This window comes from Salvelinus namaycush, chromosome 3 (genome assembly GCF_016432855.1).
Source record: "Salvelinus namaycush isolate Seneca chromosome 3, SaNama_1.0, whole genome shotgun sequence".
NCBI lineage: Eukaryota > Metazoa > Chordata > Actinopteri > Salmoniformes > Salmonidae > Salvelinus > Salvelinus namaycush.
This window is the reverse complement of record NC_052309.1, coordinates 27,837,911-27,854,836: the sequence shown is the minus strand read 5'-3', so window position 1 is coordinate 27,854,836 and position 16,926 is coordinate 27,837,911. Positions and strand designations below refer to the sequence as shown.

Here is a 16,926-nt window from a genome sequence, read left to right as displayed (position 1 = left end):
CTGAAACAACCAGCAAACCAGGCTGTGGTCTTATGAAACAGTGGATGTAAAGAGTCTAGCTAGCTAAAGCATTTACTGCAAAATGAATGTAACATTTTGTAAGCTTCCCTTGCTGATATTTGCCATGCAATGCAGCTGAAATAACATAGCTAGCTTACTATTTTCTTGCTTATTGTGCAGTGAAGGATAAAAAATACCTGTATGGATATGTAGCTAGCTATGTAGCCGATTTGTGTATGGACCCTAAAACGTTTGCTATAAATATTAGTTCAGAACCTAGCTATGAACCTCAGCTATCATAGTCGGTTGTATCAACTTCAAAACAGTCTGAATGACATTAAAGAAGCCTATGGATTGAGTGGACTATAATATAACTTTGCCAAGGATACAAGTTATATATACATGTGGTTATTACCATGCATGAGATCCCCACATTGTAGCCTGTATATTTAATATATTCACTGATCATTTACTCTACCTTTGCAAATAAAGGTGCAGTTCAGGTATGAATGTCTGTGAGACATTCTTTTTCAGTCCTATCTAATACCAGGAGTATCAAATTCCAGTCTTTGAATGATCCTGTGTCTGCATGTATGCATTACAGTTATACACTTCAATAGTGTTTACCAATCTTGGTCCTGGAACATCAATGGATACACATTGTAACTATGCAATAGACTAGAAACATGATTTGAATAGTTAAAGGCAGATTTGTAATTCATATACAGTACCAGTCAAATGTTTGGACACCTATTCATTCAAGGGTTTTTCTTTATTTTGACTATTTTCAACATTGTAGAATAATAGTGAAGACATCAAAACTATGAAATAGCACATATGGAATCATGTATCATGTAGTAACTAAAAAAGTGTTAAATAAAAATATAATTTATATTTGAGATTCTTCAAGTAGCCTTGATGGCATTCTTGGCATTCTCTCAACCAGTTTCATGAGGTAGTCACCTGGAATACATTTCAATTAACAGGTGTGCTGCCGTAAAAGTTAATTTGTGGAATATCTTTCCTCAATGCATTTGAGCCAATCAGTTGTGTTGTGACAAGGTAGGGGTGTTATAGAAGATAGCCCTATTCGGTAAAAGACAAAGTCCATATTATGGCAAGAAGAGCTCAAATAAGCAAAGAGAAATGACAGTCCATCATTACTTTAAGACATGAAGGTCAGTCAATTCGGAAAATGTCAAGAACTTTGAAAGTTTCTTCTGAGTGCAATCGCAAAATCCATCAAGCGCTATGAAACTGGCTCTCATGAGGACCGCCACAGGAAAGGAAGACCCAGAGTCACCTCTGCTGCAGAGTATAAGTTCATTAGAGTTACGAGCCTCAGAATTTGCAGCCCAAATAAATGCTTCACAGAGTTCAAGTAACAGACACATCTCAATATCAACTGTTCAGAGGAGACTGCGTGAATCAAGCCTTCATGGTCGAATTGCTGCAAAGAAACCACTACTAAAGGACACCAATAAGAAGAAGACACTTGCTTGGGCCGAGAAACACGAGCAATGGACATTAGACCGGTGGAAATCTGTCCTTTGGTCTGATGAGGCTACCACAGCATTCTGCATCAAAACGCCATCCCATCTGGTTTGCGCTTAGTGGGATTATCATTTGTTTTTCAACAGGACAATGACCCAAAACACCTCCAGGCTGTGTAAGGGCTATTTGACCAAGAAGGAGAGTGATGGTGCTGCATCAGATGACCTGGCCTCCACAATCACCCGACCTAAACCCAATTGAGATGGTTTGGGATGAGTTGGACCGCAGAGTGAAGGAAAAGCATCCAACAAGTGCTCAGCATATGTGGGAACTCCTTCAAGACTGTTGGAAAAACATTCCTCATGAAGCCGGTTGAGAGAATGCCAACAGTGTGTAAAGCTGTCATCAAGGAAAAGGGTGGCTATTTTGAAGAATTTCAAATATAAAATATATTTTGATTTGTTTAACACTTTTTTAGTTACATGATTCCATGTGTTATTTCATAGTTTGTCTTCACTATTATTTTACAATGTAGAAAATAGTAAAAAATGTAGGTGTGTCCAAACTTGGCTGGTGCTGTATACAGAAACAGAATCTAAAAAACACTAAACTACACTTCCTATGCATCATGTAAATACTATAAAACTGGTTTATATCAATATATAATTTCCTTCATCTGCACTGATCTGAGGATGCAGGATAGGTGTAGTATTTCACCAAATGATAGACTTAATTTCAATCAGTAGAGAATGTGAAATGCTTTATTGAAAGAAGTTCATTATCCAAGTGTTATAGATACATAATACATGGATTATAAATATTATAATATTATAAATACACGTTCAATCTGTACTTCAATGCACATCTAGTGTGCATTATAAAACAGAGGAAGAAAGAGGAGGTGGGGAGAGATGTGTGAGAGTGTAACAGAAAGGGAAAGATGTAAGAACAGAGGAGCAAGGAAGACAGCATTTGATTAATGAATCACAGTGCTACTCTAATATTCTCTCAGTTCATCCCAATTACATAATAGTGTCTCTAGCGGTGTCTCCTAATCAGTTGGCCTGAAAGTTATCTTAAGAGCGGGTGAGGTGGCGATGGCGGGACTGGGGGTTGGCATCCTCTCTCACATCAAAACATACCTGCAGAAGAGAGACAGATGGAGAGAGTGACAGCATGATTAAGTAGTGCTTTTTTTATTCTAACACTGTCAGTCATCATAATAATCAGGAGGTGAAATACAAAACTGACCTTGGATCATTAACTCTGGGACTACTACATCTCTCTGTATTTCAATGTAAAGCATCTCTTTAATAATACTTCCTGTTGACCCAACTAAGTGACCTCTCACCTCTGATAATGCTGTGCCCTCTATGTAGCCAGTTCAGATGCAGGAAGGGTTCACCGACACAGCTGATATAACCTAGAGGATTTAGGGAGAAGGGGGAGCGGGATGAAGTGAAGGAGAGAGACTGTTATTGAGAAAATAAGGTAGTTAAAGATAGTGTTCAACAAGAATCTGTGTGTGGCCTCACCTGGTGTCCACATTAAGTGGCTGCAGAGTACTTTATACTGATAAACATGCACAGACACACAAGTACAAACAATATAGCATAGTTATAGAAATAATGACATACTATTCTCTATGGTTGGTCCTCTTGCCTATTCTTTGAAGGTGGAAGGAGCAACAGTAATACACCTGAACAACACAATCCATCAATCAGATTGATACACAAGTGTGTAGGTCTGGGTTATAGGGTGTCTAATTGTTTTTTTAAAAATCTTAAAAGAGCCTGTTTTGTTTTTGTACAGACATCACCCCCTTACCTAAACAGTATCCTCACCTGAGAAGTAGAAATCAAAAGGAGAGAAACTGGGAATTCAATAACTGTGGTTGACATAGCTAAGTAAATTGAAAAAAACTTTTTTTGCAATGTGGATGGCTCTTAAAAGAGCCTTTGGTTGTGTATTGAGTAGTCTATGGTGTTACCAGGGAGCAGCACCCTCTTCAAAGAAGTAGGTGGTGAAGATCTCCCACACACGTGAAACATCCTGCAGAGCAGCAGACCTCTCCTCTGGCACACGGCGGCAATCTACAGATCCCCTCCTGGTCCTCGTGTATATCCTCATTAAGTTATGCAGGACACAGGTAGCCTTCACATGCCTGAATTCCCCTAGGAGGCAGTCCCAGATGGCCCTCATCACCCAACCTTGCAGTGCCCTACACAGTAACTGTAGGCAATCAATTTGAAGGAATCTTCAGTTGCAAGGTATCTGTAGGAATAATGGAAGTCATTATTAGACTTTTACGTCACCAGGTCATTGTGGATTACTGAAGTATAATAACAAATCATGATAACATTGGATAGATGTGTGTGCACACATGTGCATGTGTGGCATGTAACAACAGCAGGATCATATCAAGGATAGCATCACAAATGAAATATCACTTGAAGCTTGATGATGAGTTGATCATTTGACCCAGCTGTGTAGTGCTAAGGCAAAAACAAAAAGACCAGGACTGAGGACCAGGACTGAGAACCCCTGCGCTTCATTGGGACCTCTTCATCTGCAGACAGGCTTTCACAGCTCTCTGTATCACAGAACAGAAAAGATCACAAGAAACAGACTTCATTATACTCTAATTAGACAGCACTGAATATTATGTTACTATTATCTCCATGCTCACTTCTAGAGACTGGAACTACACAAAAGCACCTGCCCTATGCAGAATAGCCTACTCTCTCACTTTGACAGTTGGGGCTGCTATTCTTTCACCCTCCTCAATGGCTGTCAGCTAGCTACCTACAAATGCATTTGGAGTTAGTTTTTTACAATGATAAATACATCAAGATAGCTAGCTAATATGAAGTTAGGTCGCTGGTGATGTTGGCTCGGTAGCTGGTGATGTTGGCTAGATTGCTAGCTAGCTACATTAGCAGCTCATTTGAGTTAGCATGCACTGTAGCTAGTTAGATTCGTTTTTTAAACTCTTTATAAAGGGTGTCAATAATTTAGGACTCCACTGTATATAAAAATAAATGTGATGTTAAGTTATAGAGGCCACATTCAATATACACAAAGCTGGCTAAATGTTCTGTAACCAAGGAGGTAGTCTACTAAATGTCCAATATGAATACATGTTTGTTCCTACTGAGTGCCAACCACCATCTCTGCAGTGCTATTGAAAGGATCACCTAATTTCTTCTCCTTCGCTTCCTTTCCTTACCTTCCTTCTCCTCCTCCTTTTCTGCGCCTTCACCCTCCTCAGTGCCCCTTGTGTAGATCACCTGTGCTCTGTGCTTGGACACCAGCTTGATCATACCTGTGGAAAGCAGATAGGAAGAATACGCTGGATAAGAATACACAGCACATTTATGGGAGCACAGAGGCTATTAACAAATTACTTCCAGTGGGCTTCAATCTGCAGATTCATGGAGCAGAACATGTCCAATAGATGGGTCACATGTATGCAACCAATATACTGACAAAGCTACATACTGATTAACCAAATTCATTCTTAACTTGGCAATTTGCTATGTTCCAATTCTCTACCCTTTCCCTCAGAATGTGCAATCATTCACTCCCCCTCAAGTACTTTAAAAAGTTGTGCAGGAGGGTTTTTTGACCATATTCCTTACACTGGTCGATTCCTTTAAATATTTGATGTTCAAGAGGAAGATGGGTATAAGACTGAAGAGAAGAATAAGACTGAAGCCAGTTTGAGGTATACCTATAGACAGCAGTTCCTGGAGGGCTGCCCTGGCTAGACAGCCTCTGACCTTTAGCCTTTCAGATACAATAGTTGGGGTGATGAGTTTGTAGTTGGGCACTTCCTTGAGCAGTTTGTCGTAGGTTGCTTTGCCGAAGAGGACCAGGTTATTGAGCGTGTCCCTCACTTTTCCTTTGGAACACTTCTACTCAGAATAGAGAAAGAAGATATTAACTACTTATTATACTAGGCCAAACGGTGAGTTATTATAGCAACCTATACCAATAGCTACATTTCCAATGATGTTAACGTTACATCAAATCCAATCAAATTGTATTTGTCACGTGCTGAATACAAAAGGTGTAGACCTTACCGTGAAATGCTTACAAGTCCTTAAGCCCTAAAACAACAATGCAGTTTTAAGAAAATACAGTTAAGAAAATATTTCCAAAATAACGAAAGAAAAAATAAAACCCTACAAAAACTCCTTTAATTTCCCCATAGGCCTTGTCAACTAACCATGGCAGAGTTAGTACCTACCCCAGACACCATTACTATTGCTCTCTATTTGTTGTACATCCGGGAAACCCGGAGCCGCTGCCTCCTCCTTCGTGTGGTGTTCTAGCAGAGGCCTCTTTGTTGCGTATTGCTGCCTTTCACATTTCAGAAAATGCATTGCACATTTGTTCTCAAAAAAAGGGAAAAAGGGAATGGGGGAAAAAGGAAATTGCACCACCATTTATCCCCAACACACCTCACCACTACTTTGGCCCTAACAGATCCTACTTCAGGCTGTTGGCCTGGGAGGCTGGAACCCCTTTTCTCAAAACCCTCTATCAATCAATTTTATTTTATATAGCCCTTCGTACATCAGCTAATATCTCGAAGTGCTGTACAGAAACCCAGCCTAAAACCCCAAACAGCTAGTAATGCAGGTGTAGAAGCACGGTGGCTAGGAAAAACTCCCTAGAAAGGCCAAAACCTAGGAAGAAACCTAGAGAGGAACCAGGCTATGAGGGGTGGCCAGTCCTCTTCTGGCTGTGCCGGGTGGAGATTATAACAGAACTATGCCAAGATGTTCAAAAATGTTCATAAGTGACAAGCATGGTCAAATAATAATCATGAATAATTTTCAGTTGGCTTTTCATAGCTGATCATTAAGAGTTGAAAAACAACAGGTCTGGGACAGGTGGCGGTTCCATAACCGCAGGCAGAACAGCTGAAACTGGAATAGCAGCAAGGCCAGGCGGACTGGGGACAGCAAGGAGTCACCACGGGCGGCAGTCCCGACGCATGGTCCTAGGGCCCAGGTCCTCCGAGAGAAAGAAAGAGAGAAGGAGAAAATTAGAGAGAGCCAAGATTTTCAAAATGTTCATAAATGACAAGCATGGTCAAATAATAATCAGGAATAAATCTCAGTTGGCTTTTCATAGCCGATCATTAAGAGTTGAAAACAGCAGGTCTGGGACAGGTAGGGGTTCCATAACCGCAGGCAGAACAGTTGAAACTGGAATAGCAGCAAGGCCAGGCGGACTGGGGACAGCAAGGAGTCACCACGGCCGGTAGTCCCGACGTATGGTCCTAGGGCTCAGGTCCTCCGAGAGAAAGAAAGAGAGAAGGAGAAAATTAGAGAGAGCCAAGATTTTCAAAATGTTCATAAATGACAAGCATGGTCAAATAATAATCAGGAATAAATCTCAGTTGGCTTTTCATAGCCGATCATTAAGAGTTGAAAACAGCAGGTCTGGGACAGGTAGGGGTTTCGTAACCGCAGGCAGAACAGTTGAAACTGGAATAGCAGCAAGGCCAGGCGGACTGGGGACAGCAAGGTGTCAGCATGCCCGGTAGTCCTGACGTATGGTCCTAGGGCTCAGGTTCTCAGAGAGAAAGAGAGAACGAGAGAATTAGAGAGAGCATACTTAAATTCACACAGGACACTGGATAAGACAGGAGAAGTACTCCAGGTATAACCAACTGACCCTAGCCCCCCGACACATAAACTACTGCAGCATAAATACTGGAGGCTGAGACAGGAGCGGTCAGGAGACACTGTGGCCCCATCCGAAGAAACCCCCGGACAGGGCCAAACAGGAAGGATATAACCCCACCCACTTTGCCAAAGCACAGCCCCCGCACCACTAGAGGGATATCCTCAACCACCAACTTACAATCCTGAGACAAGGCCGAGTATAGCCCACAAAGGTCTCCACCACGGCACAAACCAAGGGGGGGGCGCCAACCCAGACAGGAAGATCACGTCAGTAACTCAACCCACTCAAGTGACGCACCCCTCCTAGGGACGGCATGAAAGAGCACCAGCAAGCCAGTGACTCAGCCCCTGTAACAGGGTTAGAGGCAGGGAATCCCAGTGGAGAGAGGGGAACCGGCCTGGCAGAGACAGCAAGGGCGGTTCGTTGCTCCAGAGCCTTTCCGTTCACCTTCACACTCCTGGGCCAGACTACACTCAATCATATGACCTACTGAAGAGATAAGTCTTCAGTAAAGACTTAAAGGTTGAGACCGAGTCTGCGTCTCTCACATGGGTAGGCAGACTGTTCCATAAAAATGGAGATCTATAGGAGAAAGCCCTGCCTCCCGCTGTTTGCTTAGAAATTCTAGGGACAATTAGGAGGCCTGCGTCTTGTGACCGTAGCGTACGTATTGGTTTTGTACGGCAGTACCAACTCGGAAAGATAGGTAGGAGCAAGCCCATGTAACGCTTTATAGGTTAACAGTAAAACCTTGAAATCAGCCCTTGCCTTAACAGGAAGCCAGTGTAGGGAAGCTAGCACTGGAGTAATATGATCAAATTTCTTGGTTCTAGTCAGGATTCTAGCAGCCGTATTTAGCACTAACTGAAGTTTATTTAGTGCTTTATCCGGGTAGCCGGAAAGTAGAGCATTGCAGTAGTCTAACCTAGAAGTAACAAATGCATGGATTAATTTTTCTGCATCATTTTTGGACAGAAAATTTCTGATTTTTGCAATGTTACGTAGATGGAAAAAAGCTGTCCTTGAAACAGTCTTGATATGTTCGTCAAAAGAGAGATCAGGGTCAAGAGTAACGCCGAGGTCCTTCACAGTTTTATTTGAGACGACTTTACAACCATCAAGATGAATTGTCAGATTTAACAGAAGATCTCTTTGTTTCTTGGGACCTAGAACAAGCATCTCTGTTTTGTCCGAGTTTAAAAGTAGAAAGTTTTCAGCCATCCACTTCCTTATGTCTGAAACACAGGCTTCTAGCGAGGGCAATTTTGGGGCTTCACCATGTTTCATTGAAATGTACAGCTGTGTGTCATCCGCATAGCAGTGAAAGTTAACATTATGTTTTCGAATAACATCCCCAAGAGGTAAAATATATAGTGAAAACAATAGTGGTCCTAAAACGGAACCTTGAGGAACACCGAAATGTACAGTTGATTTGTCAGAGGACAGACCATTCACAGAGACAAACTGATATCTTTCCGACAGGTAAGATCTAAACCAGGCCAGAACTTGTCCGTGTAGACCAATTTGGGTTTCCAGTCTCTCCAAAAGAATGTGGTGATCGATGGTGTCAAAGGCAGCACTAAGGTCTAGTAGCACGAGGACAGATGCAGAGCCTCGGTCTGACGCCATTAAAAGGTCATTTACCACCTTCACAAGTGCAGTCTCAGTGCTATGATGGGGTCTAAAACCAGACTGAAGCATTTCGTATACATTGTTTGTCTTCAGAAAGGCAGTGAGTTGCTGCGCAACAGCTTTTTCAATTTTTTTTGAGAGGAATGGAAGATTCGATATAGGCCGATAGGTTTTTATATTTTCCGGGTCAAGGTTTGGCTTTTTCAAGAGAGGCTTTATCACTGCCACTTTTAGTGAGTTTGGTACACATCCGGTGGATAGAGAGCTGTTTATTATGTTCAACATAGGAGGGCCAAGCACAGGAAGCAGCTCCTTCAGCAGTTTAGTAGGAATAGGATCCAGTATGCAGCTTGAAGGTTTAGAGGCCATGATTATTTTCATCATTGTGTCAAGAGATATAGTACTAAAACACTTAAGTGTCTCTCCCGATCCCAGGCCCTCGCAGAGCTGTGCAGATCCAGGACAGCTAAGCCCTGGAGGAATACGCAGATTCAAAGAGGAGTCCGTAATTTGCTTTCTAATGGTCATGATCTTTTCCTCAAAGAAGTTCATGAATTTATTACTGCTGAAGTGAAAGCCATCCTCTCTTGGGGAATGCTGCTTTTTAGTTAGCTTTGCAACAGTATCAAAAAGAAATTTTGGATTGTTCTTATTTTCCTCGATTAAGTTGGAAAAGTAGGATGATCGAGCAGCAGTGAGGGCTCTTCGGTACTGCACGGTACTGTCTTTCCAAGCTAGTCGGAAGACTTCCAGTTTGGTGTGGCGCCATTTCCGTTCCAATTTCCTGGAAGCTTGCTTCAAAGCTCGGGTATTTTCTGTATACCAGGGAGCTAGTTTCTTATGACAAATGTTTTTCGTTTTTAGGGGTGCAACTGCATCTAGGGTATTGCGCAAGGTTAAATTGAGTTCTTCAGTTAAGTGGTTAACTGATTTTTGTCCTCTGACGTCCTTGGGTAGGCAGAAGGAGTCTGGAAGGGCATCAAGGAATTTTTGTGTTGTCTGAGAATTTATAGCACGACTTTTGATGCTCCTTGGTTGGGGTCTGAGCAGATTATTTGTTGCGATTGCAAACGTAATAAAATGGTGGTCCGATAGTCCAGGATTATGTGGAAAAACATTAAGATCTACAACATTTATTCCATGGGACAAAACTAGGTCCAGAGTATGACTGTGGCAGTGAGTAGGTCCAGAGACATGTTGGACAAAACCCACTGAGTCGATGATGGCTCCGAAAGACTTTTGGAGTGGGTCTGTGGACTTCTCCATGTGAATATTAAAATCACCAAAAATTAGAATATGATCTGCTATGACTACAAGGTCTGATAGGAATTCAGGAAACTCAGAGAGGAACGCTGTATATGGCCCAGGAGGCCTGTAAACAGTAGCTATAAAAAGTGATTGAGTAGGCTGCATAGATTTCATGACTAGAAGCTCAAAAGACGAAAACGCCATTTTTTTTTTTGTAAATTGAAATTTGCTATCGTAAATGTTAGCAACACCTCCGCCTTTGCGGGATGCACGGGGGATATGGTCACTAGTGTAACCAGGAGGTGAGGCCTCATTTAACACAGTAAATTCATCAGGCTTAAGCCATGTTTCAGTCAGGCCAATCACATCAAGATTATGATCAGTGATTAGTTCATTGACTATGACTGCCTTTGAAGTGAGGGATCTAACATTAAGTAACCCTATTTTGAGATGTGAGGTATCACGATCTCTTTCAATAATGGCAGGAATGGAGGAGGTCTTTATCCTAATAAGATTGCTAAGGCGAACACCGCCATGTTTAGTTTTGCCCAACCTAGGTCGAGGCACAGACACAGTCTCAATGGGTATGGCTGAGCTGACTACACTGACTGTGCTATTGGCAGACTCCACTAAGCTGGCAGGTTGGCTAACAGCCTGCTGCCTGGCCTGCACCCTATTTCATTGTGGGGCTAGAGGAGTTAGAGCCCTATCTATGTTGGTAGATAAGATGAGAGCACCCCTCCAGCTAGGATGGAGTCCGTCACTCCTCAGCAGGTCAGGCTTGGTCCTGTTTGTGGGTGAGTCCCAGAAAGAGGGCCAATTATCTACAAATTCTATCTTTTGGGAGGGGCAGAAAACAGTTTTCAACCAGCGATTGAGTGCTGAGACTCTGCTGTAGAGCTCGTCACTCCCCCTAACTGGGAGGGGGCCAGAGACAATTACTCGATGCCGACACATCTTTCTAGCTGATTTACACGCTGAAGCTATGTTGCACTTGGTGACCTCTGACTGTTTCATCCTAACATCGTTGGTGCCGACGTGGATAACAATATCTCTATACTCTCTACACTCGCCAGATTTAGCCAGCACCATCTTTAGATTAGCCTTAACGTCGGTAGCCCTGCCCCCTGGTAAACAGTGTATGATCGCTGGGTGATTCGTTTTAAGTCTAATACTGCGGGTAATGGAGTCGCCAATGACTAGGGTTTTCAATTTGTCAGAGCTAATGGTGGGAGCCTTCGGCGTCTCAGACCCCGTAACGGGAGGAGTAGAGACAAGAGAAGACTCAGACTCCGACTCGCTACATAATGGGGAAAACCGGTTGAAAGTTTCTGTCGGCTGAATGAGCGACACCGGTTGAGCATTCCAACAGCATTTCCCTCCAGAAGCCATGAGAAAGTTGTCCGGCTGCGGGGACTGTGCGGGGGGATTTATACTAACGTTACTATCTGTACTTACTGGTGGCACAGACGCTGTTTCTTCCTTTCCTACACTGAAATTACCCTTGCCTAACGATTGCGTCTGAAGCTGGGCTTGTAGCACAGCTATTCTCGCCGTAAGGCGATCGTTCTCCTGTATATTATGAGTACAGCGACTGCAATTAGAAGACATCATGTTAATGTTACTACTTAGCTTCGGCTGTTGAAGGTGTTGACGAACCATGTCCAGATAAAGCGTCCGGAGTGAAAAAGTTGAATGAGGGAAAAAAGTTGCGATGGAAAAACTAAAAATATAAACGGTAATTAAAAACAAAAACAAAACAAAAAACGTAAAGTTGTCAGCTAGCAAAGTAAAGTAAAGTTGGCAGCAAAACGCACAGCAACAAAACGCACAGCAGCAACACGTCTGCAGATTCTACAGTTTTTCTGCACTAAAATCTCTTGACACCCAAAAACTTCTCTGCTGCTGCTACTACCAATACAATTTTCTGAGATTATCTTTTCATTTGTCCGGTACAATTAATGACCATAGCAATAAACGCCAAGAAGTCAACCTTAGTAAAGCACAAACGGTTGGGGTCACTCTGTACTGACCTACTACTCACATGGATACTGTCAGGCTCCCTCACAATTTGCCCTCCATCCTCTACTTTCCTCACTGCCTCAGCATATGACACATTCTGCACTACTATCACCCTGGAAACTTGAAACGGTGTCACTCGCACAGGACATTTCTGATCCCCAGCAACATGGCCACCCTCACAATTGAAACACTCCACTTTTTCCACCGAAACTACACACTCCTTAGTCCCATGCCCTCCTGCTCATTTCTCATACCTCAGAATAAAACTCAGAGCCATTGGGATTGTATGACATTGCAGGCAGCTTTCCATTAGATAGCACAGCCACAAAGTCAAAATTGGCTATATCGTAAAAAATGTGTGTAAACAAAAATGTGCTTGGTCATAATTTAAGGTTAGGTTAAAAATCACATTTTAAGGAGATAAATTGTAGAAATAGCTGGGGTTTATGACTTTGTGGCTGTGGTAACTAGTTATGACCTTGCAGGTGACTGCTGACTGACTGATCGACAAAGAACCTTGCATCATAAATAACTACTCATTATTATTTGTAGAGTCGGTCACAATTGACTCATAATACATTATGATTTGATCCTCTCGAACATGAGGTAACCTAAATAGCTTGCGTTCCTGGGACATTGACTTTCTCATTGGTACCTCAGATTTTTTTCTTCATATCCACCCATATCACATTTTAGAGATTTTTTGTTGTTGTATACACTGACCAACATCTACGAAGGTTTTTGCACTATTGGACTAATATATATACTGAACAAAAATCTAAACGCAACATGTAAAGTGTTGGTCACATGCTTCATGAGCTGAAATAAAAGATCCCAGAAATATTCTATACCCACAAAAAGCTTATTTCTCTCAAATTTGGTGCACAAATTTGTTTTACATCCCTGTTATTGAGCATTTCTCCTTTGCCAATATAATCGATCCACCTGACACCTGTGGCATATCAAGAAACTGATTAAATAGCATGATCATTACACAGGTGCAACAGACGCCTCACAAGTCCTAAACTGGCAGCCTCATTAAATAGTACCCGCAAAACACCAGTCTCAACGTCAACAGTGAAGATGCGACTCCGGGATGCTTGCCTTCTATTAGGGCCAAAATGAATTTATTTAAATTGACTGATTTCCTTGTATGAACTGTAACTCAGGAAAAAAAATATGAAATTGTTGCATTTATATTTTTGCCCAGTACATACAGTGGGGAGAACAAGTATTTGATACACTGCCGATTTTGCAGGTTTTCCTACTTACAAAGCATGTAGAGGTCTGTAATTTTTATCATAGGTACACTTCAACTGTGAAAGACGGAATCTAAAAAAAAAATCCAGAAACTCACATTGTATGACTTTTAAGTAATTAATTTGCATTTTATTGCATGACATAAGTTTTTGATCACCTACCAACCAGTAAGAATTCCATCTCTCACAGACCTGTTCGTTTTTCTTTAAGAAGCCCTCCTGTTCTCCACTCATTACCTGTATTAACTGCACCTGTTTGAACTCGTTACCTGTATAAAAGACACCGGTCCACACACTCAATCAAACAGACTCCAACCTCTCCACAATGGCCAAGACCAGAGAGCTGTGTAAGGACATCAGGGATACAATTGTAGACCTGCACAAGGCTGGGATGGGCTACAGGACAATAGGCAAGCAGCTTGGTGAGAAGGCAACAACTGTTGGCGCAATTATTAGAAAATGAAAGAAGTTCAAGATGACGGTCGATCACCCTCGGTCTGGGGCTCCATGCAAGATCTCACCTCGTGGGGCATCAATGATCATGAGGAAGGTGAGGGATCAGCCCAGAACTACACGGCAGGACCTGGTCAATGACCTGAAGAGAGCTGGGACCACAGTCTCAAAGAAAACCATTAGTAACACACTACGCCATCATGGATTAAAATCCTGCAGCACACGAAAGGTCCCCCTGCTCAAGCCAGCGCATGTCCAGGCCCGTCTGAAGTTTGCCAATGACCATCTGGATGATCCAGAGGAGGAATGGGAGAAGGTCATGTGGTCTGATGAGACAAAAAAAGAGCTTTTTGGTCTAAACTCCACTCGCCGTGTTTGGAGGAAGAAGAAGGATGAGTACAACCCCAAGAACACCATCCTAACCGTGAAGCATGGAGGTGGAAACATCATTCTTTGGGGATGCTTTTCTGCAAAGGGGAGAGGACGACTGCACCCTATTGAGGGGAGGATGGATGGGGCCATGTATCGCGAGGGAACCTCCTTCCCTCAGTAAGAGCATTGAAGATGGGTTGTTGCTGGGTCTTCCAGCATGACAACGACCCGAAACACACAGCCAGGGCAACTAAGGAGTGGCTCCGTAAGAAGCATCTCAAGGTCCTGGAGTGGCCTAGCCAGTCTCCAGACCTGAAACCAATAGAAAATCTTTGGAGGGAGCTGAAAGTCCGTATTGCCCAGCGACAGCCCCGAAACCTGAATCAAAATCAAATCAAATGTATTTATATAGCCCTTCGTACATCAGCTGATATCTCAAAGTGCTGTACAGAAACCCAGCCTAAAACCCCAAACAGCAAGCAATGCAGGTGTAGAAGCACAGTGGCTAGGAAAAACTCCCTAGAAAGGCCAAAACCTAGGAAGAAACCTAGAGAGGAACCAGGCTATGAAGGGTGGCCAGTCCTCTTCTGGCTGTGCCGGGTGGAGATTATAACAGAACATGGCCAAGATGTTAAAATGTTCATAAATGACCAGCATGGTCAAATAATAATAATCACAGTAGTTGTCAAGGGTGCTGGAATACTGGAGGCTGAGACAGGAGGGGTCAGGAGACACTGTGGCCCCATCCGATGATACCCCCGGACAGGGCCAAACAGGAAGGATATAACCCCACCCACTTTGCCAAGGCACAGCCCCCACACCACTAGAGGGATATCTTCAACCACCAACTTACCATCCTGAGACAAGGCCGAGTATAGCCCACAAAGATCTCCGCCACGTCACAACCCAAGGGGGAGGCGCCAACCCAGACAGGAAGATCACGTCAGTAACTCAACCCACTCAAGTGACGCACCCCTCCTAGGGACGGCATGAAAGAGCACCAGTAAGCCAGTGACTCAGCCCCTGTAATAGGGTTAGAGGCAGAGAATCCCAGTGGAGAGAGGGGAACCGGCCAGGCAGAGACAGCAAGGGCGGTTCGTTGCTCCAGAGCCTTCCCGTTCACCTTCACACTCCTGGGCCAGACTACACTCAATCATATGACCCACTGAAGAGATAAGTCTTCAGTAAAGACTTAAAGGTTGAGACCGAGTCTGCGTCTCTCACATGGGTAGGCAGACCATTCCATAAAAATGGAGATCTATAGGAGAAGGCCCTGCCTCCAGCTGTTTGCTTAGAAATTCTAGGGACAATTAGGAGGCCTGCGTCTTGTGACCGTAGCGTACGTGTAGGTATGTACGGCAGGACCAACTCAGAAAGATAGGTAGGAGCAAGCCCATGTAACGCTTTGTAGGTTAACAGTAAAACCTTGAAATCAGCCCTTGCCTTAACAGGAAGCCAGTGTAGGGAGGCTAGCACTGGAGTAATATGATCTGTATGTACAGTTGATTTGTCAGAGGACAAACCATTCACAGAGACAAACTGATATCTTTCCGACAGATAAGATCTAAACCAGGCCAGAACTTGTCCGTGTAGACCAATTTGGGTTTCCAATCTCTCCAAAAGAATGTGGTGAACGATGGTATCAAAAGCAGCACTAAGGTCTAGTAGCAGGACAGATGCAGAGCCTCGGTCTGACACCATTAAAAGGTTATTTACCACCTTCACAAGTGCAGTCTCAGTGCTATGATGGGGTGTAAAACCAGACTGAAGCATTTTGTATACATCGTTTGTCTTCAGGAAGGCAGTGAGTTGCTGCGCAATAGCTTTTTCTAAAATATTTGAGAGGAATGGAAGATTCGATATAGGCCGATAGTTTTTTATATTTTCTGGGTCAAGGTTTGGCTTTTTCAAGAGAGGCTTTATTACTGCTACTTTTAGTGAGTTTGGTACACATCCGGTGGATAGAGAGCCGTTTATTATGTTCAACATAGGAGGGCCAAGCACATGAAGCAGCTCTTTAAGTAGTTTAGTTGGAATAGGGTCCAGTATGCAGCTTGAAGGTTTAGAGGCCATGATTATTTTCATCATTGTGTCAAGAGATATAGTACTAAAACACTTAAGTGTCTCTCTTGATCCTAGGTCCTGGCAGAGTTGTGCAGACTCAGGACAGCTGAGCTTTGGAGGAATACGCAGATTTAAAGAGGAGTCCGTAATTTGCTTTCTAATGATCATGATCTTTTCCTCAAAGAAGTTCCCCAAATGAATTTATTACTGCTGAAGTGAAAGCCATCCTCACTTGGGGAATGCTGCTTTTTAGTTAGCTTTGCGACAGTATACATTTTTTGGGGGAGGATTGTTCTTATTTTCCTCAATTAAGTTGGAAAAATAGGATGATTGAGCAGCAGTGAGGGCTCTTCGATACTGCACGGTACTGTCTTTCCAAGCTAGTCGGAAGACTTCCAGTTTGGTGGGGCGCCATTTCCGTTCCAATTTTCTGGAAGCTTGCTTCAGAGCTCGGGTATTTTCTGTATACCAGGGAGCTAGTTTCTTATGACAAATGTTTTTAGTTTTTAGGGGTGCAACTGCATCTAGGGTATTGTGCAAGGTTAAATTGAGTTCCTCAGTTAGGTGGTTAACTGATTTTTGTCCTCTGACGTCCTTGGGTAGGCAGAAGGAGTCTGGAAGGGCATCAAGGAATCTTTGTGTTGTCTGAGAATTTATAGCACGACTTTTGATGCTCCTT

General features: G+C 43.0%; 1 protein-coding gene across 1 annotated transcript; it reads right to left on the bottom strand.

Annotated features, from left to right (window-relative positions):
- Positions 1-3,321: 3,321 nt before the first annotated feature.
- Positions 3,322-5,758, bottom strand: LOC120043813 (40S ribosomal protein S25-like). The gene is made up of 4 exons (XM_038988409.1): positions 5,747-5,758; positions 5,228-5,411; positions 4,724-4,819; positions 3,322-3,338 (listed from the first exon to the last, which is right to left on the bottom strand). Exons 1-4 carry the CDS (start codon positions 5,756-5,758, stop codon positions 3,322-3,324), a joined length of 309 nt encoding a protein of 102 aa, XP_038844337.1.
- Between the last annotated feature and the right edge of the window lie 11,168 nt (positions 5,759-16,926).